Source organism: Ischnura elegans, chromosome 7 (genome assembly GCF_921293095.1).
Source record: "Ischnura elegans chromosome 7, ioIscEleg1.1, whole genome shotgun sequence".
In the NCBI taxonomy this organism is placed as follows: domain Eukaryota; kingdom Metazoa; phylum Arthropoda; class Insecta; order Odonata; family Coenagrionidae; genus Ischnura; species Ischnura elegans.
Window position 1 is genome coordinate 29,609,489 of NC_060252.1, and position 25,180 is coordinate 29,634,668.

At 37.6% G+C, this 25,180-nt stretch overlaps 1 protein-coding gene across 1 annotated transcript in view; it reads left to right on the top strand.

Moving 5' to 3' along the window:
• Positions 1–25,180, top strand: part of LOC124162785 (hemicentin-2-like) — an 810,672-nt gene that overhangs the window by 721,069 nt on the left and 64,423 nt on the right. The window contains exons 4-6 of the mRNA XM_046539421.1: positions 1,760–1,873; positions 8,279–8,482; positions 10,343–10,488. Coding sequence (XP_046395377.1) covers positions 1,760–1,873; positions 8,279–8,482; positions 10,343–10,488 — 464 coding nt within the window. The remainder of the gene's footprint in view (positions 1–1,759; positions 1,874–8,278; positions 8,483–10,342; positions 10,489–25,180) is intronic.

Consider the following 25,180-nt stretch of genomic DNA (forward strand, 5'->3'; position numbering starts at 1 on the left):
TACCTAAGCAATTAAAATAAATGCCTTTGTTCGGTGACGAGGAATCTTTGAAGTCTATTTGCCACAGCGGTAGAAACTCGTATTAAAAAAGAAATATGCAGTTGTTTTTCTGCTACTGCGGATTTATCAAGGAATAACTATGTTTTGAGGTAGTTGCTCCAGTTTTGATGAATATACAAACAAAATAGATTTTTTAAACGTTTATTTTGCGAGCCATAGGTACTTAAAAGTTAATTAATTAACAATTAATAGAAGTTAAGACAATATAAGTGAGTCTCGTACATTGTGACAAATATAGGCCTCGAATTGGTTAAAAATAAAATATTACTCTTGAGTATTTTCGTAGTTGAGACAATGTTTATAAATCTTTTGCGCATTTGTGTAGAACCGAAACTCTTTCAGCAACTCATTTTTTTTAAAACCTTGAAAGGGTAATACAAGCATTAAGTGAGGTAACAGTTGTAAAGTTCCGTTGTGCAGACGTTGGTATCATTATTTACAAATAACCCCGGTCAGCGATTTTGGACCGACGTACAAACATCATGTAAGCCGCAATGATTACTTTTTTTAAATGAAGATTTTTAAACGTTAACATTGACATATTCATATACTCAATGGTGAGAAACCTTTATTCATATGAAGTTATTTTTTATTGGATTTAATCGTCTAAAATGTATAAATTTAATACATTTTCTGTTTTAATGGGTGAAAAAATAATTTAGGGCACAATTGTATCGTAGTGGATGCTATTCAATCCGGTAACGAAATGTATTTGCCTAAGGGAACCAATTAAGTTTACTATTCCAAAACTGCTGAGAAATGTCATGGTTTTATTTATGGGGTGCTTAAGATAGCTTCGATTAAATGTCCATAACTTCTGTTATATAAATAGCATTATTTCAATTCCTGCGATACGTCAACACCATGAAGTGTTTCATTGTAGTTGATTCATACAGTGTTAACGATTCGTGTTCTTGATTAAGCAACCACACCAAAAATTTTTGATGCATATCCTTGTAAGGGACACTACGTAATCAGAACTTTTCTTCTCGTTCGCGAAGTATGCAGTTATAGTGATCCATTCCTAAAAAATAACCTTAAAATATGTTAAAATAGGCAGTGAGACGAGGGCCCCATTCGAATTTTTCTTTGAAGACATATCCGAGCTGAAGTATGAAATCTCCCTTTATTACTTAGAGTTGCATGACTTTATTCAATTACGCATTCATTTATTAAGCTGTTGATTTCGCCTATGCCTATGGTAGAGTTGTGCTTGATTATGCACACGTTGTCACATAACACTCAGTGTTATGATTTACTATTTTATTTATATTATACTACTGCTCAATAATGCCTTTGTGCTTCTTCTGCTGCAATGTCCTTTTTCCTGGCCATATTTATGTAAATGTGCTCTCACCTCAAGACTTCATTTAAAATTAATGTTATGCATGTATTTAATACCACACGTTCAACGCCAGTAAATTTTGGAGCCACGATTCTGGGCTCCATACCCGAGTTAAATTTGTAACTTATACTCGTCACCATATTTCCATTCTTTAGCCTCACACGATGGCTTCATTTCTTCTTCCATTATATGATACGTTTTTACACCTGCTTTTGAATTGAAATTCATGCTCGAGAGACTCCTTGAGCTTGAATGCTTACTTCCCGATGAATGCAAAATGTGCATAAAATGAGAATGATATGAACTTTTCTCTCGAGCCCGAAGTTGACATAATTGAAATTCGATTCATTCCAGTTCCGCCCCGGGAGGTCAAGGTCATCGGGCCGACGGGTGAGGAGGTCAGCGGGCCAGTACTTGGCCCACTTTCCGAGGGAGACGACGTCCTCCTGGAATGCCATGTGTTCGGCGGTAAGTATCCATTCACGGTGGCTAATATGTCATGCGGAAAGAGGACGAGTGGAATCCGAACCACGGCCCTCCCTCTCTATCCTACCCTGCCAATCCAAAATATCTACCTGGAAAATGTACTGAGGCAAGAGTTGAGGCAGCATCCTATGCAGAACACTACAAAGTACACCCCGAAAATTGGGTTTTGCTTTGAAAAAGTGCAGGCAGAGGATCTGACTCCTGTGCTTACCCAATTTACTAAATTTGATTCCTTTTTACGGGAATGTATGTTTTAGATTAGGTTCTCAACTCTACGTTGGGTAAAATATTTCAACCGTTGAGGCGTAACACGCCTGTTTGGCACTAATCAGTAAGAGCATAATTAACGCCTAAACTTACTAACATTCGTATTTTATTGTAATTCACATCAGTATTACGGTAATCTAACCCCCCTACGATTTCCTTTGTGCATGACACTGATCCTTTCAAACTTCATTTAGGTGACGCCATATGTTCCGCGCACTAGTATAGAATGCTACTTTAACTCTATTGAGGGCATTTATAATTTGCTTACAATTTAGTTTAAAATGTAAATTTTTAAATAAAATGAACGAAAATTATATTTTTTAACTAATCATATTATTTATATGCTGTAATCAAAATCAGTACTAGGCTAATCTAACCCTCCTTTGACTTCCTTAGCGCCTGGCATTGATCCCCTTAAACTTCATTATGGCGACGCGACGTCGCGTCGTATGTTCCGCGCACCAATCTAGTATGCTACTTCAATGCGCTTTAAAGGTAATTTAACATTCTATTTATTTTTATATTTTCACTTTAAAATAAAATTATATAAAATATTTGAACGCATAAAAAGTCCTTCTACTCCTTTGAAGAAGTTTTTGCATGCAACGAAAATTTAGAAGTGTTTTTCTATTCGTTGTAGCTGCATTTTTTTTCTGTGTCCTCTCAAAAATTGTTATGATAATAAATGTATATATTAGAAATGGGTAGGAAGACACATTTAGAAATGAACATCCAAAAAATAGCCATTTGACTTTGCAGCCTAGTGGCTGAGAAACATTAAGCTGTATCACGCTTCGCCTGTCTCATCATTTGTCGTAATTAAATGATTGAAAGCGTTGGTTATTAACGCGGTAGATGTATTAAAGAAAGATACGATGTTGTACGTGCTGTAAAAACTGAAAATTATGCGGCCTCCCTTTTTTTTAACTCAACAGATATATCTCATTTTGTCTGTTTATCTGGTTTGAAGTCCACCATTGAAACCGATTTGCTCAAACTCGAGTTAATATGCCGATATATGATGAAACGATTTGCCGAAACTAAGCTTTAAGGCATAAATAAAGTGTTTTTACAATATTGACTGCAGAACCATTTTTACTTACAAGCAATAGGTACTTCTTGCTCTTAAAATATATTTACTATCGTCAAATTTTTCTTTTCATTTAAAATGTGAGCATAGCATCTTATCATCTTAAAAGGTTTTAAACTTAGTTCTTTCGTGGTGTTTCATGACACAAAATTCTCCCTACGTAATTTGATTGAAGGTTCATTGCTATGAAAAAAGTGGCACTTTTTTGGCAAACTATTTGTTTCATGAAGAATGCCACAGAAGCCTTACCATCAGCTCATCTTTCTTTTCTTTTTGCCTCATATCAGCTTTGTATAAATGCAGGATATCATTCTAACACATTACAGCGCGGCGCCTTATGAGAGCGGCTTTTAATGAGAAGAAAGATGCACAGGGATGCGTAGAGACCTCAAATCTTGCAGAAAACTTGCATAAAAGATATTTCTGGCCCGGCTTGTTAGGATGAGGACCGCTGAAGAGGGTAATTTTTGATCAGAAGAATACGTGACCAGGATTCTAATGAAAGGATTACTTCCTGCATGGAATAGTAAAGGAAGATATCTGATTTTGAGAATTAGGGTGCAATTAACATAAGGCGCATATGGTGGAAATTTGGAAAATATCCAGACGCCGCTTCCTCTTGAATACATGCAAAGTATTATGGTGATATCTAGATAGAAGAATTTCCGAAAATACTTATGCTTGGTATATTTTTCCTGTTTTATAATTATCAATTTAAAAATTATAGTATCGCTAACACCACGTAAATTATTTTAAAATTCGTCAGTCTATAAAAAGAGGTTGAATAATTCTTGGAATTTTCTATTTTTTCAATCGTTCAAAACTGTTCGCGCATATAAAATGTTGTAATAATATGTGGGAATTCATATATTTTATTAAAAGTTAGCTCTAAAATCATCTGTGACATGTGCACTACTCTGTTTCCATCAGTCACTTAAAAAGTGCTTTTAGTGCCACTATATCCATTAAATAATTACGTAAAGAGGAAAATATAGTTACTGCTGAGTTCTATCTATATGAGTATACGTAATTACTTTGAAATAATGATATTATGCATTACTAAACATCAACTCATGTATGCAACATATGGTCACGTAATTTTTTTCTCTTTGTCCAAGGCAATGCCCGCGTAAGTGAATTGATTTGCGTTAATTATATCAAAACGCAGTTACCTACGCTTGGGCAGAGATTTGACAGTACGTATTTAACTCTGGCTGAATACATTAAGCGCAGAATTATGGAGTAAGTGACCACGGCCGCAGAGTTTGGTTTTGCCGGCGAGGGGACCGCCTGCGCGTCAGCAACCGAGCCTTTAGCCTCGGGCGTCGGCCTCGAGTAAACTCGGGTGCATAATGCTATCCGCTGCAGGTTTGGTCCCTGAGAAACCTGATGGCTTGCATCCACTTAGCGGCAGTTCCCAGTAACTCAGCATCCCACCACCAGCGGCATTAGAGTTGCTCATTAACGGTTCAATCCGCAGGTGGAGCTTTAAGAGCTTTAAGCTTACCGTAATCTTATTTAGAGAATACATTGTAGTTTTTTTCGCTAACATATTTGGAACGAGACGCATTTTTCTTTGTTACACAGCATTCACTTTGGGTATATGTTCCACGATACAAAAAAATCTGACCTTCACTAAATAATCTTAGGGGAAAATTTGAGCATGAAGGACGACTATGTTTCGTTGTGTATATTTCGAGAAGTAGGCTTCGGATCGGAAGTCAAAAAAATATTCGTCTCTTTATTTTTAAAACTCTATTACAATGGAAAACACTGTTAGAGGGTGGAATGTTGAGCAAACAAGAAAGAGAGAGGAGGGAAGAGAATGGGATGTTTTAGATAAAATGAAAGGGAGAAGACCTTACGGTAAAATGAAGAGGGAAGTAGGCTACTGAGGAAACTAACGCAAAATTTGCCTTGGAAAAAGATAAAACAATTACGTGGACATATGTTACCAACACGACTCGAAGTTTGTTTATTAAAAATTAATAGATGTCTGTCTGGAATATTAAGTCGACCATATCATGCCATGAATCATACATTGTACATGTATTGCAATTTTTATGGAATAATGGTGTAATTGGATGCTAATACGCATTTATTAGAATTATTTTAATAACGTATATCGTTGCCAAATGAGTTTGATTTCTTGAACAAGACTTAAGCGGTAGCCCCTAATTTTGATGAAAAACACTTTCGTGTTTTGTTGCTGGGTAGGTAAGTGCCGTCGCGTCATCATTAGCTAGATAACAAGACTAAAAATATTTTTTATCATCATGATTATGTATTTTATTGCCAAAAAAGTCAAGTATTACATCGTGTTATTAGAATTCTCTTTTTCAGTAGTTTCAGTTACAAGTAGGTCCATTAAACAGTAGTATAGTTACCATGGCGAGGCAAATGACCACATATTTGGGATTAAAATCTACATGCAGCTATTACTGTAAGAAATATAGCCTTAATTTTAATACCAAATTTATTAATTAGTGAATATTTATAAATTTTATAATAAGATATAAAATTTATTAACACTTGTATTAAAAATCTCGTCAATTTGTTAAGCGTCTTGGGGGAAGCACGTGTCCCCCTTAACCCCCACCTAAATCCACCTATGATAGTTACACTCCTGCGTTAGGATGGAGTAGTTCACCTATGGTAAAATATTTCCGATTTTGGTGGAGTTTTTAAAATAAAGGTACCCATATTTTTCCATTTTTCGATCCTTCGTCTCCTTCTCGAAAATACACTTCCTCTTCCCTGTTACTGTAAAGTTGATGACGTCACGAACTCTAGGGTGTCGTCGTTTTATCGTTAACCATCTGCCTTGCAAATGGACCGCGAGTGATTCGTTACTGTTTACTCTCTTGTGAGCGATTCCTTACAACTTACAGTCTTTCTTCGCCATATAACTAGGTGCTTATAATATTTTTGATTAGCCCCACTACACAGGATACGTCGTAAAGTTATAGGCACACCCAATTGGTACACTTAATCCTTGTCGTCAATGTTCTCTCAGCACAACATGCTTAACGTCTCCGTTACAAGTGCCTTCCTTTTAAAATCTCTCGTTACAAATCTTGTAGAATGCGCTGAATTATTTTCAGTTGTTTGATTTCTTCCAATTCTATGCACCAACATTTAGGAATGCTTAGTAAGGGACTGTTGCGTGTGGCACGACAAGGAATATGCTGAAAAAAGGGAAGTAGGTATTGTGGTCACTCGCTCACACACTTCTTTAAAAAAATCGGTGGAAGGAAAAAATGAATACAGACGAAAAAAAGCGTTTTCCAATCAGCCACACTCTTGCGAGCATAAAATAAGAAAAAGCGAAAGGATTTGCTCACTTCTCATGAGTTTGTGGTATCATTAGAGTTCCTGCTTTCTACGGGCAAAAGTTTTTAATGAGGAAACACAAGAGAGTAAACAACAACGAACCATACTCTGCCCTGTGCACAAGTCCAAGAAGTAACGTCGAAGCGAAGACGCGCTAGAGTTCATGGAATCATCTACTAAACTGCTAAATGCTTACGGGATGTTACTTTTTCCCAGCGACCATCTCGAGAAGTTGACTTCAGATTGGAAAACGGGTAAATATGGATATCTCCCTTTATGAAACTCAATCGTAGTGAATATTAAAATGTATCATTTGGAACAAGCTGATTAAGTGGAATAGTTGGTATCTCTTCATATTCTATGGGAGAAGTTTATGTGTAGTCATTTGCGGGAAGGGTTAGAAGGACTATATCCTCCTTATTACGGAGGATTCGGCGGTGATTAAATTGATGATTGGTTTCGGGGTCAATCCCGCGTCGACTCATTTTTGGCGGGCGACAATTTCGGGCGCTTTCCAGCTCCCGTCTTCGGGTCCAAATGATGTGCAGAGCTACTATTTACATTTAGGTCTATTCGAGCGCATGCTGATTTGCTCGGCTTTAATTACATTGTTGGAAGAGCCAATATGTTTGTATGGTCGGAACCTGGGCACGTCCTGCTATTCCAAGAATCATAAATCATCGCCAGAGAAAATAAATATTCTCCTCGGCTGCTAAGGGAGGCGATAGAAATGCCGAATCATGAAAAGAACTCCAATAGGGAGGACTGCTATCCTTCAGCTTCATCATTCAAACGGCTCTTTCAACAATGGAATTCAAACCGAGCAAATAAGCGTGTACCTCACTAGCCTTATACGTATATAAAGAATTGAAGATCCGTAGATAATTTAGATCCGAAGACGGGATCTGGAACGCGCCCGAAACTGTCGTCCGCCAAAAATGAGTCGACGTGGAATTAAAAGGGAAGCCAATCATCAAATGGTAATTTTGTTCGGACCCCCACTACTGCTCGGAGGTTACCACTAAGGCCCCCCACTTAACACCCCCTTCTCCCTATCCTGGATCCGAAACTGTGTGCTGTGATACGATTTCACTCGATGCCACTTGGCCGGAATGCTTGTTTACCGCATTTTTCACTGCTATCAAACCTACTTCATTTGAATACTAAAAAATTCTTGGATTCTAGGGCCTCTGACTGTCACGAGGTTGTGGACTAATGGCTGCCATAATTACTTTGGAGCCATCAATAAGCGTGTCCACGACGTTCAAATTCCTCATCACCATCGATTTTTTTTTACCCCCAAATGCGCCGTAAAGTAGACGAATAGAGGCAATTGGTAATACTGTGATAGATATATAATTGAAATCTTATTAAAAGTAATAGAAATAGGTGAGATGTAGCGGAATGACATCCAGTAGGTATTGAAAGATGGCACTTTGATGGAAAAGTGCCATGTCTATGTTCTTTCAATACTTGAAAATTTAGTATTTCGACTTTTTTTCCTAGGTTTTCAGGCGATTTTAGACGGCATAAATTCTATGAATTTTAGTCGTATCTCGTCTCGTTTACCACAAAAATTTGCATGACTCAGTCAGTCATTGGTCGGAAGTGGGTTTTATAGTATAGTGATATCGAAGATCTCAAAATTTTCAGTGATTCTAAGGATGTTGCGTACAATACTTGATATTTCTTCTCAGGTAAACCACCGCCAACAGTCTCCTGGTTCGTGGGGGATAAGTTGGTGGATGGATTGACGGAGGAGCGTCGCACTGGTCTGGCGGTGAATCGTCTGGAAGTGCGAGACGTCCGTCGGAGACATTTGAATGCCACTCTGAGGTGCCAAGCGTCCAACACCAAGCTGGCCCTGCCCGTCGAGAGGTCCCTACGCCTAGATCTCCTACGTGAGTACACGTCATTGAATGTTTGCGCTTCTCATCATGCGATAATAGTCGCTTTCGAAGGCCAGACGCTTAGTGCTGGTTTAAGCCAGCAAAAACATATGAGACTTGAATGGTTGCTAAGCTGAAGCATTACATTTAAGTGGAGGTATAACTCCCTCTCAACCGGTCGTATTTTGTCTCTTCTGTTGACAAATTAATTGCTTGAAAATTGCGTTATCGTCTTGAAAATTTCTGAGAACACAAATTATATCTTTTTCAACATTTGTAAGATTTATAACGGAGATTCCCGTGGAGCGAGTTGAAATTATCAATTTTCGTCAATTGGTCAGCCACCAACTGACGCGGTAGTAACCGAAAATGAAGAATTTCTTTTGTAAGAGTGTCCGGCCAAACTTCATGGAAATAGAGTTTCCATGAGATGAGAATGAAACACAGTAGTAAATATCTACTCAATTTTAGTGTAGACGGACCCGGTTTCGATAAAAAATGAAAACTTCTTTGAGAAAAAACTTTCCTTGATAATGACAGGTACATAAGTGTCGGAACTGGGTCGGTCAATATTAAAATTGAGTGTCAATATACGACTGCGTTTTATTATTATTCCAGACCTTTACCAATATTTGTACGCTTATCTTAAATTAAAAAAATGAATCTGAGCATAAATTTAGGAAATATTTTCAAATTTCAAAAGCAAATAAATGTTGTCCAGGTTGTCTGCTCTTTACTTTGTTGGTTTTACATGTACTCTAAATATGTCAATATGATTGCATGAATTCTAAGCGAATAATCCGTTGACAATGAAATACCTGCCAAGCGGAATGTAAACTTATCTAATATACATTTGAATCCATATTGATTGGAGGTTTTCCTGGGAATTAAAAATCTTTGCCATATAAAAGAAAGTCTCTAAGATTTGTTCTGTTGATGAAATCATGGACTACTCCAAATAATCTCTACTATCATTTATTTCACTGACGAATTACCATCAACTCTCGGTTTATGATGTTAATATTGTCATGTTACTTTCCCCAAGCTGCGGAAATAATAAGTCCTCGTTATTGTGTAAAAATGGATTTTGAGGGCAATGTAAATGTAGATATGTATTGTATTTTTGCTGATTTGGTGCTAGGTATACGGGGACATGCATTGTGTAAAAATGGTTTTGTTGAGGGCTTTTTAAAAATTTTGTGGTACTAAGTATTTTGTTTTGCATTTTGGTTTATGTATATTATTGTGTAATAACTTTATGTTACCACCCAACTACATGGTCGACTTGTAACCAATTATTTAATAATAATAATAATAATATGTTTAAGCATACGATATAAAGTTCTCGTTAAAGTAGTTCTCATAAAAATTTAGCAAGCCGTAAAATCGATTATCATATGCACCGGTAGAGTTTCTTTGACGCAACAAAGAGAAGTCTTGTTCAATAAAACTTAGATTCAATGTGGATTACTTAACTTAGCAACTTAAGACTTCATATTATGTATTGTATTTCATTGGTTATTTTTGCCATGGCATTAAAAAAAGAGATTTTATGGAAGGACTGAATCTGCAGATGTGAACGTATGTTGAACTATTGTCCTGTTTTAATTTATTTCATTTAGTACATCTGCCCTCGTATAATAATAAATACATTCACCAGTTACTGCTGCATTTAATTGAAATGTAATCGAGTGATCAAAGCTCCTTCTAGATTAAAAACATTTTATACATAAAAAATCAGGTAATGGCTGGCTATAAGTAAGCCTAAGTATTACAATTCATTCTTGCTCATAGATAACGTCCGTGATGAACAAGTGTATCATGGTTTACCGAAGTTGTTAACTTGCGAATCAATTCTCCCTTTTCACACAGTTAAGCCGCTTTCGGTGAGACTTGTGACGAAACCACGAGTGCTTCGTGCCGACCAGCAGTACGACATCATTTGCGAGACATTCGGCTCGAGGCCCAAGCCCATGTTCGAGTGGTGGCAGGACGCTGTCAAGATAAAGCCAACGAAGGTGAGTGCTCGCTCTCTTTTAGTCTATCCCTGGCGGATGAAGCAAAGGAGCTTTTACTTTGTATTTGTCCTTGCTTAGACCTATTGATCATTGCTGTTTGCTTTGAGTTTAATACCATCTGGCATTATTTATGTTCACATGTTTCAAAAGATAGAGGCAGTAGTGGCACAAATAATTGTCATGCGACGTGAGAGCACAGTAAGTTGAATCAAATATAGCAGGAAGAGCTTAACTTGAGGTGAAGGAACTTAAGTGAGATACCGTTCCAAAGCAAAGCATTAATATGTCACTTTTCGATTTCTTTCTCTGTCTTTGGAGTGTAGACTTTTTTTAAACCAAGTGAAGTACTATAATATTTGCTGCAATCAATTTTTGGTAACATCAAATGATAGGAAATTTTTGAATTCGTACTGCAAACATTGACGGGACCCGGAAAAATTCGGAGTGCTCCATCTCCAATAATTGTTGTGGAATATTACAAGTGCACGTGCAATAGAATTTGCAGATTTTTCACCGTTAAAATAAAATACGAGTTTCAATGCAGGGCTACATCTGAAAATACATAATATGCATACTCATGAGATAATATAATAGAGGTGCACATCATCGCCGTTTCGTTAGAACGTCACACTTTCACGAGTGTCACACAAGAGTCAGAAATTATTGTTTTCCAATGCTCCTCAGTCTTTGAGTCGTCAAAATCTTCTTTGCCATAATGATTTGTTTCTTTTATTCCTCCCCTCTTTGATATGAATATTGGTCAATTATTTCTATACCATATTAGATACGTTGAATCACGGTCATGTGAAATATTTTTTTCATACCCATTTCGCAGCTCACTCCTCTCCCATTCCAAAACATAAATGCTGGCAACTAGGGATGTGCGAGTACTCAAAAATTCGAGTCGAGTCGAGTAGTTGGTACTCGACTCGAGTGTTTCGAGTGGTATTACGAATGTTTAGTCGGGTCGAGTGGTTTCGGTTACAGATCGGTCGAGGCCAGTTCGAAATCTTCCAACAGGAGGTGCTATCATGAAACGTATGTAATAATATCGTTTTTAGAGTAGTTAAGTTGTTCTAATGTCTTGGTCTAGGAGTTTTAGCTTTTTGTATTCGTAGCAGTCGACGTGGGCGCCCATTACCTTTTCGTCAGCCGCGGCGGCTAACCGTCTTCCAAACCGGCGCGCCGTAATCGGAGTGGACCGACTGCTGTGCCGCTCGTACTTTCTTGTGCTCATACTTTTGTACCCTACCATACTTTCTTTACTAAAACGCTGAGAGAATAAGAGAAAATAGTTTAGATTTCTATGGAAAAAATGAAAAATTTAGGTTTTAGTAGAAAATGCCGGTTTCCCTCGGTGTTTGACATCACAAGTGGATGCCATATTTTAGCCTTTTTAGTGCTACTCACATCCGGTGTTAATTTTTTATGTTTAAAGTTTGGATTCATTCTTGAAGTTAGAAAAAAGAGTTTCTCTGTCTGATTAAACAAAATAAGAAGTAAAGAAAGAAATAGGTTGGTCTACAAAGCTAAAGCTAAGTACAATAGTTCGTTTCGTCCACTTCATTCCATGATGATAAGTTCCATCATAATCGTTGATATAACTTTTAATGAAAATTCCTAACGTTCCCAAATCTTCCAACTTTGGTAAGAAAGTACTTGTCCAGCCACACAAGTGTCTTGCAGAATACAATTCTCTGCAGGCAATAATAATGTATGATTGAGAAGTCAAAACCAGCTTCTTGAGAATGTAGAAAATTTGGTTTTTCTGCTTGAGAATTCGAAAAGATCAAATATTACATGATTCGTTTACTTATTACTACAGGTTAATTTATTTCAATTATGCTTAAGGAGCTGTTAAAGAAACATTAATTTTCATTCATCTCCTAATTCTGACAGGATTTACATCAACATTGCTTATTATATTTTCCTTTTTACATCAAGATAAGCATTCAAAATAGAAAGTTGGGGATACATAAAATGAATATATTGGAGTATACATTGCTGTATTGCGTGTTTTGTAATTGTCATACTCAACTCAATACTCGCGAGTAGTTTTCTACTCGACTCGAGTTCAAAAAGTACTATTGGCATATGCCTACTGGCAACTTCATCCATGGGAACAAGTTGTGATACAGTATCTGTCGGTTTGAAATTTGTAAAGTCAAGCGTAAAATACGACAGGAGATATATTTTTTCCCTGCGCAATGAATAGTAGACGGTTGAGCATCATTAATCACGTTATATGGCCGGAAAAAATCCTTCGGGAGTGATCGTGACGAAGAAAGAAATAGGTAGAAAAACGAAAAACGTGTCTCATTAGTCTCTCGTTCATCGTAATTAACGCTGCAATTATATTGTTCCCCTTGAGAGGACCGTCGAACGGGTCTGCAATTAATAATTTCGGTCATGTCGAGCGATAAATAAGTATTTATGGGTTGTATCAATGATGTGAATACAAAAGCTTTTTCGTCGGACGCAATTTTTCAATGAGATTGCGTCGAACTTTGTGTCCATTGGGTAATGCGGTGAACAGACCGCAACTAGCATGGTTTACCTCGATAACATATCCAATTGGATCCCCTGGGTTCTTGTCACATTATTAAGGCTTGAATACCAATGAACTTATAATGAAAACCAGTTTTCAAACGTAAGAGGAGTGAGGGGCATCAGTCATTACGGCCGTAATTTTGTTAACAGTCTAGTGACCTTTTCACTTGAGCTGAGCCAACAAAACAAACCTCTCTCAATATCAGATGAGCTATTAGGGCATGGTGAGTGATGATGTATTTTGATTTATTCTGATTTATTAATGCTTTGTCTTTAGAGACCCGAAGATCTCGGGTGAAAGTAATTTTTTATTTTCTCTTGTTCAGGAGAAAAATTGCCTTGCAAATGGCCGATAGAAATGCTGAAGGATGCTTTAATTGTTTGAAAATAAAAAAAAATCACTTATCAAAAAATTAGTTCATCAATGTACTCGACTTGATTAGAATGAGGAAAAAATATAAATTTTAAATTCTTTTAATTTTCAAATGATAATATTTCGAATTTCCTTACTGCTAAGCCTAAGAGAGACTTCATGCAAGTAATAGTGTATTGTTTTGTAACCTAGTCTTTTTTAGTTGCTGCTCAATATATTGCATTGGATTGGAATGTTATTAAAGTAGTCGATCCAAATAGGTTAGCATAATTACAACAGTTAAATCTCTAAAAATTCCTAGTAGCTCAGAAAAATTTCCCGGCGACATTACAAGAAACTTTTACTGTTACAAAAACAATTTTTCACAGTTATGCTAGTATTTATGTTATCATGAAATAGAATTTACGATGTTGCTAGACCATTCATCTTTAGCCTGTGGCCACTAATATCACTCCATTTGTTTGACGTGAACATCAAAGATGAAACTAGTACTACTTTAAACAAAAGTAATATATAATATATAGACACAAGCTTCTTCAAATCTTATCATGGACTTATGCAAAGTCATTTAATTACCAGTTTTTTTTCATAATTACTCTCCAATGCAGAAGTTTTGGAAATACACCACCAAAACTGTCGTTCTTTGATGGACACTTAAGCATTTGATTTTTCGATTTCCTTTGATGCTGTGTCTACACACAAATAATTTCGAATACTACTCGTACACTATGAATAAGTAGTCCGTTGTACTACAATTCTTGTAATGTTCTCCACCTGAGTATTTGTGAACCGGTGTTAACATCGTTGCAGTATGCTTATTTAAAGGGAATCTTTAATCATGATGCAATCAAACCAAATTGGAAACTTCATGAACTCCACAAAGCAGTTTATTTCTTATTATATTTTAGCCGATATGGCAACTTCAGATATTTCAGAACACCAGTTTTCAAACGTAGGAGGAGTGAGGCGCATCAGTCATTACGGCCGTAATTTCGTTAACAGTCTAGTGACCTTTTCACTTGAGCTGAGCCAACAAAACAAACCTCTCTCAATAACAGATGAGCTATTAGGGCATGGTGAGTGATGATGTATTTTGATTTATCCTGATTTATTAATGTTTTGTCCCAAGAGACCCGAAGATCTCGGGTGAAAGTATTTTTTTCTAAGTCTACACACAAATAATTTCGAATACTACTCATACACTATGAATAAGTAGTCCGTTGTACTGCAATTCTTGTAATGTTCTCCACCTGAGTATTTGTGAACCGGCGTTTAGATCGTTGCAGTATGATTATTTAAAGGGAATCTTTAATCATGTTGCAATCAAACCAAATTGGAAACTTCATGAACTCCATAAAGCAGTTTCTTTCTTATTATATTTTATCCGATATGGCACCTTCAGATGTTTCAGAATATTCAGAGGGCACCGTCAACGTAGAAGGTAAATCACGAGGAATCGGAAGATACGCCCATGATGTTTATGCTCATTTTTCGGGAATAATACTACCTTTTTCGGTGTCCTTGGAATTTATTGTTTTGTCTGGTCTGAAAATATGTTTACCACGTCCTTTTGCAATCATTTCGTAGAATTTTGGTGACAATATAGACTTATTTAGATCAAATATTTGCAGGGAATACGGCTCTTTATAGGGAATTATTTTTTCATTATTTAGATTCATATGCAAGATGGGTTTTATTTTAGCAAAATTAAAGAAATGGAAATGTAATAGATTCTGTAACATCAGGCTTCACTCCAAAGATTCAGCAGAGAGTTCACAAGAAAGAGATGAGAAATGTCATTGATTTTTCCAACTAAAGATCTCTGATTCAACGATATCATGATTTAACTTTAGGACTTAACTTTACTTATTTATTTAAAGTTAGAATTTTATTTCTTTGCATCTTATCATAAAATATTCTTTAATTTCACTTAATATTGTTCTGTCGACACAAAAATTCATTAACTAAAGCGTCATCATCATTAGTCAACAATTATAAGGTTTGACGCAGCTCTCCATTCCTCTCTTCTATCCGCTAACCCTTTCATAGCGACGTGTTATTTGTCTTTTACATCATTCATTACTTGTCCTATGAAACTCATTTGGGGCCATTCCTTGCCTTTTTTCCTTCCGCTTGTCCTTCTATGACTCTTTTAATTAGGCCATCGTACCTCATAATATGGCTAGCTAAGTTGTCCCAAGTTCCCCTTAAGGTTTCTAGAAGATCTCTCTTCTCCCCCAATTTTTTTAGCACACAAGAAGTTAATAACTTTCGGTGTAGCTTTTAAACAAATGTTTATAACGGAAGTGGAGGGATGATATATTTTTATGCTCTGAGAAATGGCTTCAGTCACCCACGTACCCGAAACGTAAATATTTTTATTATATCTAACCATATTTTCTTTCAAAATTTGCCGCAGATTTCGAATCCTGCGGACCCACGTCAATTGGTTCATCTTATGTTTTCTCTGGGGTTCCGGCATTGATCATCTATGTCTACCGCATTTCCTACCATTGGTCTTCCTGTAAACCAGTGCCATTGTATACCTACCCTTGCCATTCAAACCAATTCCCTCCATTTGACTTTATCTCCTCGTTCTTGCCGAACTCCTGCCCGCCATTTCCAAACTCCGGTCCTATTCCTAAGAAGTATTCCCTTTCTCCTCGTATCACTCCAGCCTGGCAACAACTTTCTCTCCGTCTAAACCCTCACCCATTCCGCGAACATCGGTCCAACTCCCTTGCAACGCAATGGCCTCCCCGAAACTTCACAAAACCCCTTTTCCTCCCTTCCCTTATCCTCAAATGGTCCATATCTCCTGGCCATATATCACGGTACCCTCCCGATATGTACCCCTCCCCCCCATTCCCCCTCCTTCAAAGGATTTCCCTACCCTTGAACCCATCCTCCATGGCTGGAGTGCCCACTGACCGTTTCTTGGCCTTCGACCTCCCATCGTGCCTCTCTTCCAGCTCCAGGACTTCCCTTTCTTCCTTCCATCTTCCCATTTTACGTTCCATTATTTTTGGCCGGGCTCACGTCACGACGCGAAGGTGAGCTCCCTCCCCTTCGGTCTTCCAATCCTTCGCAAGCCATCAAGCCTACCCCGTTTGGTAACTCCCATATCTCAGTCTTTTCTTCAAGGTGGAAAGGATTTCGGGGCTAAATGTGGGGTGTTGAGATTTGTCCACGTGAAAAAGGGTAGATATGAGGATGAGGACGAGCAGAAAAAAGAATGGGATACGTATACCATTCTGCTTACTCTCTTTTATCTTAAAGTGATCACTTACATTGACCACGATTAATCGATTACTCTGCAGCATTCTTATTAATAGTTATAGTAATAACTTATAAACATAATAGTAAACGTATAGTTTACAAAATTATATTTAATGACTATATGAATACGGTTATTCGGTTACATGAGCCTTTTTTCATGAAGCATTCCTTGGTAAATCGCAAGAACGAATAGGAAACGTACAGCATATTAGATCCGCGTCACTGAATATCTATGTTTAAAAAAAATCCTTTTCATCGTCAGCAAACGTTCACGAATTTTGTGCTGAAACTCAAATCAAGTCTAAATCTGATTGTTTCCAATTCTTGACATTATATGAATGATAGAGAATAACTAAATTATTTAAAAATGTATAATATAAGTCAAAAAATCCTTTTTTCTTGTTTATTGCGAGAAACTTCATCAAATGGCCGTTAATTGGTACTCATTACTCACTCCGTCACTGTTACCCTCGCTAACTGAGATTTCAATGAAGGAGAAAGTCGTCTATCTTAGAGTTGACAGTGAGACGATGATAGGTGATATATTGGAACGGCACCTAAGACGATAACCGCAAGCTACTCAAATAACCACATCATTTTATGTAATGGATCAAAGCAGGTATTGAGTGCTTTCATCCCTTGGAACAGTCAACTAGGTGCTCACCGAAAAGTCAAAAGACATGAAGACCATGATGCATTGTGGATCTTCACCCCTCTTCCTGCAGTAATAGTGATGAAGAAAATTTCAACGCTGAATTTTATGCTCAGTGCAGCTTTCTGATAGGAAAGCGTCAAAATCTAGAAAAAAGCACTAATCGATGCATATGGTAGAGCTGAATAACTCTTCTTTAATGTTCTAAGAAAATTCTTGTGGCAACACGAGGATATATGGCTTTGCTTCTCATTATTATAGCTCTCTAAAACATAATATACGAGGTGTGAGTTAAGTTTTATTTCGTTTCTGAGAATTACAAATACTAAATCTTTACAAATTGACCTTAAACAGCCCAAATGAACTAAATATTCGATAAATATTTAAACACGTACACATTTATTAAAGCGGAGAATACGTGAAAAAATTAAATGTCACTTAACATATTTTCAGTTTTTAATTTTTTTAATTATTCCTGAACCAATTAATTACAATATTTTTTAATGAGACACTTCCATTCAGAACCTTTTAAAGTCACTAAGGAACCGAAGCAAAATGTATCAAAGCTTATCGTAAAAAAATATAGGTACAGTCGCAAATCAAGGCAAAAACAGTTGTCAATGACTACTCTTGTAAGTAAACAAAATTGTACACATGTTATTCTTCGGGGTCCAAAATATGAGCTTTTTACTTCTCTTCAATGCTCTGAACTTGAACTGAAAGGCCAAGAAAAGAAATAAACTCATTATTTTATTTTTTCTGTATTTAGTAAATAGGTAATATTATAACGCTGTAGATTGAGCTCTTGATCTGTAAAATTAATCGAAAACAGAGTTATCGTATGAATTGGCCCCAGTGAAATGTCGCCTGTCTGCCATCGCAAAGCTTCGGCGGAAGGAATTTGGGTTCTCATCGGCGCAGAAGCTTAACGCATCAGCACGCGCTTTTAAGTCCACGTCATTTATCCTCCGTGTATCCATCGTTGGCTGTCATCTCGCGTTAAGTAAAGGCGGTCTTGTCGATGGGTCAATTGCTGTCCAGCACTTAGTAGCCAGAGGCACGCAACGCTTGGCTCTGTAAAGTGGATACCAACGCCCCTGGAGCACGAAACATCCTCTTAGTGTTCACTTGTCACAAAACAAAAGAGAAGTACCAAAGCTACCCTCTGGCACCAAAAGGTAGAGCTACCCGTCCGTTTTTATGAATGGGAATATCAGTGGAGTTGGTATGACGTCGCTCAGAAAAAAAACCTGTATCAAACAGTTTACTTTGACTGCAAGAGTTCTGTGGAATTTTATGTGAATTCGGTTTTCCATATTGCTGGCAGCGTCTACGGTCAGGTGGTTCGAAAAATACATTGTAGAAATATATAATGTGACACTGATGCCTCAGGCTGTAAATTGAAATTTTATGGATGATTCAAAATTTGCTATTTCAATTTATGTGTCTCAAATTTGATCGTACCAAAGCACTGTGTGAAAAATTACACAAAATATTTTTATTACTGCCTTACACAATGTGCATGGTTATTTAGGTTAACTCTCACTACTCATTCGTGGAGAATCAATGATTGGTTCTACCGTGAGTTTCTTTGGTAATGTAATTATTATACGGCTATTATTTTGATCTTAATTTTTCATTGACGCTTTGTATATAGTGCGATACCTATCTTCTATTACCCTCCCTCCCTATTTGCCATAGCCTACTAATGTATGTGTTAGCGTTATAAAGGATCTGGAGTAACAGGTCGATAGAGAAGCAAATTGGTGGATTAAACGCGTAAGACGCGGATATGATGTAGGACGAAGGATTTCTGCTGGGATTCCTTAAATACTCAAATATTATCATAGAGGATTCTTCAGTCGGCCTGTGGATGCACTGTCACTCATCAGGCACTTAAACCGGATTTACAAAAATCTCAACTCTTAACGCCGAAGGCGATCCAATTTAACAATGACATGCTATAATGAGGGCTATTAAGTGAAAAATCAAATTGGCGATGGTATAATCTTGTGGAATTCTTAACTTTTCAATGCTATTCCTTCCGATTTATGCTAGCCTTTTACAAATATTGAGAATAAATGGATCTCTTTTCGTCCTTCGCTGCACCGCTTGCATAAAAAAAACAGATTAAAAAGCACTCTTAGAGGCAGCATAAATCAAGCTTCTAAGAGATGAACTGCGAGGCCTCTTGTACGTACTCCCTTCGCACGTACATGCAGTAACCGCACAGTGCTGCTACTCCTCTTTCATCCAAACGGCCACAGCGCCATCTGCAGGACCGAGGACCTTCCGTTGCGGAGTTAATGTTTCCTGGCGGCTCGCTATGCCCATCCTTGAATGTCGAACGTGTCCCCCCTGGGGTTCGGGCATGAGCGGGAAAATGACTGCGATGCAATGGGAAGGGAAAGATGGCGTCACGAGGCGGAGGAAGTCTTCTCCCGCGTCCAAAAGGCGTAGGAGGAATGGCGGTGGCGGTTTAGCGGAGGTAGTGAAAATAAACGCCCTTACATGGCAAGCTGAAGAGGTGTTAAGTATGGGGAACATTTACGGAAGTAGTTCGGGAGCTCGAAATGGCACTGCGCTGCGAAATTAAAAGCACTGCCTTCTATGCTTGTCAAGGTTCAGCCTTTCCATCCGCTGAGGGCGCATTGCAAGATGGATATATGCTAAAAGAAATGCAAGAGAGGACGTCTACGGGTCAGAAGGTTACTCTACCTAAATTGATAAGAGCGAACCTTGGTTTATATTTAAAGAAAAGTGAGAGATGAAGCCTACAGACCAGAAGGTTACTCTACATAAATTGACAAGAACGAACCTTGGTTTATGTTTAAAGAAAAGTGAGAGATGAAGCCTACAGATCAGAAGGTTACTCTACCTAAATTGACAAAAACGAACCTTGGTTTGTGCTGACAGAAAAGTGAGAGACGAAGCCTACAGGTCATGAGGTTACTCCATCTTAATTGACAAGAACCAACCTTGGTTTGCGTTCCTTTAATGTTTGACGTAATTTAATGCGAAGACTTTTTTATATTTGCCTTTCTCCTATTTTGGGTACGTTTGAGAGAAAAATAACAAGCCGAAATAATTGGATGAATTCTTCGAAATGAATTTATGTAGGCAAAAATTGAACACTTTGATAATATTGGCTTGGAGTTCTAAATAAAACATCAGAAAATTTCGGAGCGCTGTTCAGAAGAAACAGAATTACACCGGATGCTTATTTTATATTTTTTTTCAACTTAGAGTTTTCATTTTATAAGTTCATTATATTTGGGAAGCGAAAGTGGCAGCATAATTTTTTTTGGTTTTAGTGGAGTGATGAAACTTTTGATCCTTTTTTGTTGACCAGTATCAAATCAAACAGTTTCTGCAACGTTATTCTATAAATAAAAGGTTTAATTAAACCCTTCGTAAAACTTACAAATTGATTGTTAAATCATCAATTATCACTTTTGAACTTTCCCTCTCTTGTGTACTCGGGCTAATATTGACCAAGATCAGTGTAAGGCTAGGTAAGCTCATTTAATTTGCAAGGAAACCACATAATATTTCTAATTAAATCATGCACGAATCAATGCATGCGTTTCTTTTAGCATGATTCACGGAATGGACTACGATACTTATATTTGGTACTACGTAGAATTTCGTTGCGAACGATTTTACTTCCAATGCATTTTTTTAAATATCACAAAAGTTTTTGTTGGGATAGGTATAACCTACTTGTTACAATTATTGCATCCAATTCTGTCGAAATATTCTTCGTGACTGATATAGTAGGAGATATTGAAGGCCCATTGGATAATACTGATTCATTTACATAACTTTGTTATGAAATGAGCTGTTCTTTTATTGTAGCGAGAAAACGATTAATTGGCCGGGAATTGATAATTATTTAATGTGGGACCTATTTATTAATCCATGCACTTATGGTACACTATGATAGTAAATTCGCCGAGTTCTTCTAATAATTCTAATATTCATATAATTCTAACTTTATGTGATTACCAAATGGATTACAATTAGGATCATCACACGCAGCTCTTCTTCGAAAGGGCAATTTAAACATATTCGGAGAAAGCTTTTCATAAGGCTGGAACGGAATTCATTTTTCTATACTGTAATGGTTCAACGTCGGTTGCCCGGATGAAAAACAGCGAAAACAACCCATAAATGATAAACCTCCTTAAGTTGCCAGCCAGGACGATTTAGCGAAAGATTTAAATTAGCATTACAAAAATGCGGGGGATTCCTGTTCGCAGCTTATTTCGTGGTGAAGAGATCCTAATTGGGGTAAGGCGCGTGACGAATCGACGGCAGGTGAAGGAAAATAGGTTTCGTAGGAATACCCAAAGAAATGCAAGGACCCTTTCATTTAGCATTCACACAAATATATTCAAAATAAGAAACATCTTACATGAGATATTTAACCAGATGAGTGAAAATGATTGGGTTAGTGATGAATGGATGAAATAACAAATAATTTATGCACTTGGCATTCGAAATTACCATGAAATAATAATAATAAAAAAAAATATTTAACAAAAGTCAAAAATATATGCCGTTAAGCGGACTCGTTTCAATTATTAGACTTCGTTACACTTTTTAATATCTGGGAAGTAATAAAGTCTGTCCCAATTGCACATTTAAGTTCCGTTGCTGACTAAGTTTGAGAATCATGAGAAAAATCACAGAGGCGTCGATGAATTTCACAAGGTGCCTTAACAGTGGCGTATTGCTGCATACGGGGACAAGTACACGGACATAGGGGTGGTATCACTGGGGTCAGGGCAATGTAACTTTACGCGACCTGGATGACCACCGGATGACTCCGTTCCTTGGTGCCGTGGTTCGGGCTGGACGCAGGCTCGTCTATTTCTGTGCGGCCTCCTTTTTTCTTGGAGACGGCAATGTGCGCGGCCTGGCTGCCCCTGGAACCTCCTTGGCGACCACTTTCGGATTTCAGAGTGGATCCTCCGACTTGGCTTCCCGTCTTCTACGCCGATCGCTGCCTTTCGCCTCACTTTTTCTCGTAGTGCACAGTCAGCAATACGATTTACAATTCTCTCCTTTTTTCTTCGGTGCGTTCGGCTTTTATACACTCCCATCGGGGAGTGAGGGGGTTCCGATGCACATGCATCACATACACAAAAAAATAGGGGGAAACCTTGGGCCATTCAACGGGGCTGACCTCCACTCACACCGACTCACTCATCCACTCCACCTTGCATACTTGGGTAGGAAAAAGGGGAGGGGGAGGATGGGAAACGGGTGAGGACGGTGAACAAGGGAATAAAGGCTAGGGTTGGGACGGCCGCAAACGTCATAATACATGTTCAAAATACACCTCCAAATTATGGATTCATTTTGATGAATCAGAGTAATGAAATGATGGTTCATCATCAAAATTGTCATCATCATAAGTCAACAATCCTAAGATTGGTTTGGCGCAGCTCTTCGTTCCTCTCTCCTATCCGCTAGCCTTTTCATAGTGACGCATCTCTTCTCTATTTTATCCTTTTAACTCCTGTTCTATGTAACTCATTTGGGGCGGTTCCTCGCCTTTCTTCCTCTCCACCTTTCCTTCTACGATAGTCTTCGTTAGGCCATCATGCCTCATAATGTGGCCAAATTAGTTGTCCTCTCTTCTATTTACGGTTTTTAGGAGTTTTCTCTTTTCTCCCACTCTTCTTAGTACGTCCTAATTACTTAATCGATTGATCCATTTAATCTTCGTCATTCCTCTATAGTATCACATTTCAAATGCTTCCAATCTTGACTTCTCTGCACCTGTCATTGTCCAAGCCGATGATTCTTATGGTTAATTTAAAAAAGAACGAATGCTTGCAATGTGATATCAAGATTACAGGGTGAAATAGGATGTTAATTTCATATTTATAATTAATTAGTTATAAAATTCAAAAGATCAACAAAAAATTTCAGGAATGAAGTAATAACAGGAATATTAAGCATGCAATACCTGATTTCGTACCATGGTTACACTTCTATCCCAGCGCTTCTTGCTCAACTGTTAAAAGTATCAAAGTTTTTACATTAAAAAAATAAAAGTTAAATACGACTTCATTACTATATATTGATATTGATTAACAAGTAAATCATATTGACAACGTATTCTTGCTTCAATATGAAGTTTACATAGCATTAAGAGTAGTTATCACCACTACCCCTCCCTTCATCGGTCGTATTTTGTCCTTTAAATCTAAGAATTACTTGCATTTAACTCATTTTATCATGGATTTTCTCACCTTCGACTCACCTTCGACTCTCTCTCTCTCTCTCTCTTAACTGATGATCATTTTATTGATATTGATTAACAAGTAAATCATATTGACAACGTATTCTTGCTTCAATATGAAGTTTATATAGCATTAAGAGTAGTTATCACCACTACCCCTCCCTTCATCGGTCGTATTTTGTCCTTTAAATCTAAGAATTACTTGCATTTAACTCATTTTATCATGGAAGATTATAAAATATGTTTATGTGCATTTATGTTCCACTCAGAATTTTATTAAAAACTCTACGGGTTAATCACCCCTTCAGGTCATTATCATGAGGTAACAGAACAAAAGTTCTATTACCTTTTGATAATGACCTGAAAAGGTCGACACCGGAAGAATTTTTAATTAATACTTTCCGGAATATGAATATAGTTTAATTTTGAGTCTCTCATTTCACTATTACACGGAGTAAACCCGCGAACCTTTGATTTTATTTAATCACCTTGAAATTTTTTTGGCAGCTGTGTGAGGTAGAATGTCCTCAGTACATACTGCTTTGCTACATCTTACGTATATAATTTTGCATGAAAAATACAAAGAGGCAAAAATTAAAATTAGAAATACAGTCCAATGTCATATCATAGCATTAAAAAAGGATAACTTAAGTTTTAAACAAGTGAACCGTGGCCAAAATTCTTTCTTGGTAGAAATACAGTCCAATGTCATACCATAACATAAAAAAATGATAGTAAACGTTTTAAACAAGTGAGAAGTGGCCAAAATTTACTGTTGGGATGGATGCCATGCGTCTTTTCAGAGCATTTGTTGAATGCGGTTGATTACTACCTCAGAACCTACTTCCCTTACACCTTCGACTCTCTCTCTCTTAACTGAAAAATTAACTAAAATAACGAACCCTAGTTTCCTCGTGCAGCACCCAACCAAAGAAGGTACGTTTCGGCGGTGGAGTTTTAGGCTCGCAAATGGGGTTAACCGCAGTCGGCCACCGTGACGAGTCAAGTCCCCGCCGCCGCCGCCTGCGGTCCCGTTCGCCGGGACTCATCTGGCGAGGGAGCCCGAGAGCAAAGAGGAGAGAATCCGCACCTTACACACCTGCAACAGCTCGCGCTCACAAAACCACCCTATTTTGGCGAAATATCCCTCCTCTCCGAGCATCTTGAGCAAAAAAAAACTTCTCTCCTCCTTCAACCTCCACCAACGCAAGCCGTAATACTGACCTTTCCCTTTATCCTTCTATACCCCTGGAGCTTCTGGAGATGGGAGGCTGTTGCTCCATCGAAACAGTTTGACTACACCGAAAGCAGAAAAGAGAGGGAGTAGACACGGCTGCATAACCCTCCCATTGTGTTACCTATCCCAAGATATACTCCTTCTCAACCTAAATAATTGATGATTTATAATCCTAAAATCAAGACCACTCACGGTTTAAGCCCGTGTGACGCTTCCCAATTTATTGGCCAATCCATTGAATATTGGATTTTGGTCCAACTGACACACACCAATTTCTAGTCCAATATGCTTTTCACAATATCGGACACAATTTCTCGCCCAATTTGGAATGTAGAACATGATTAT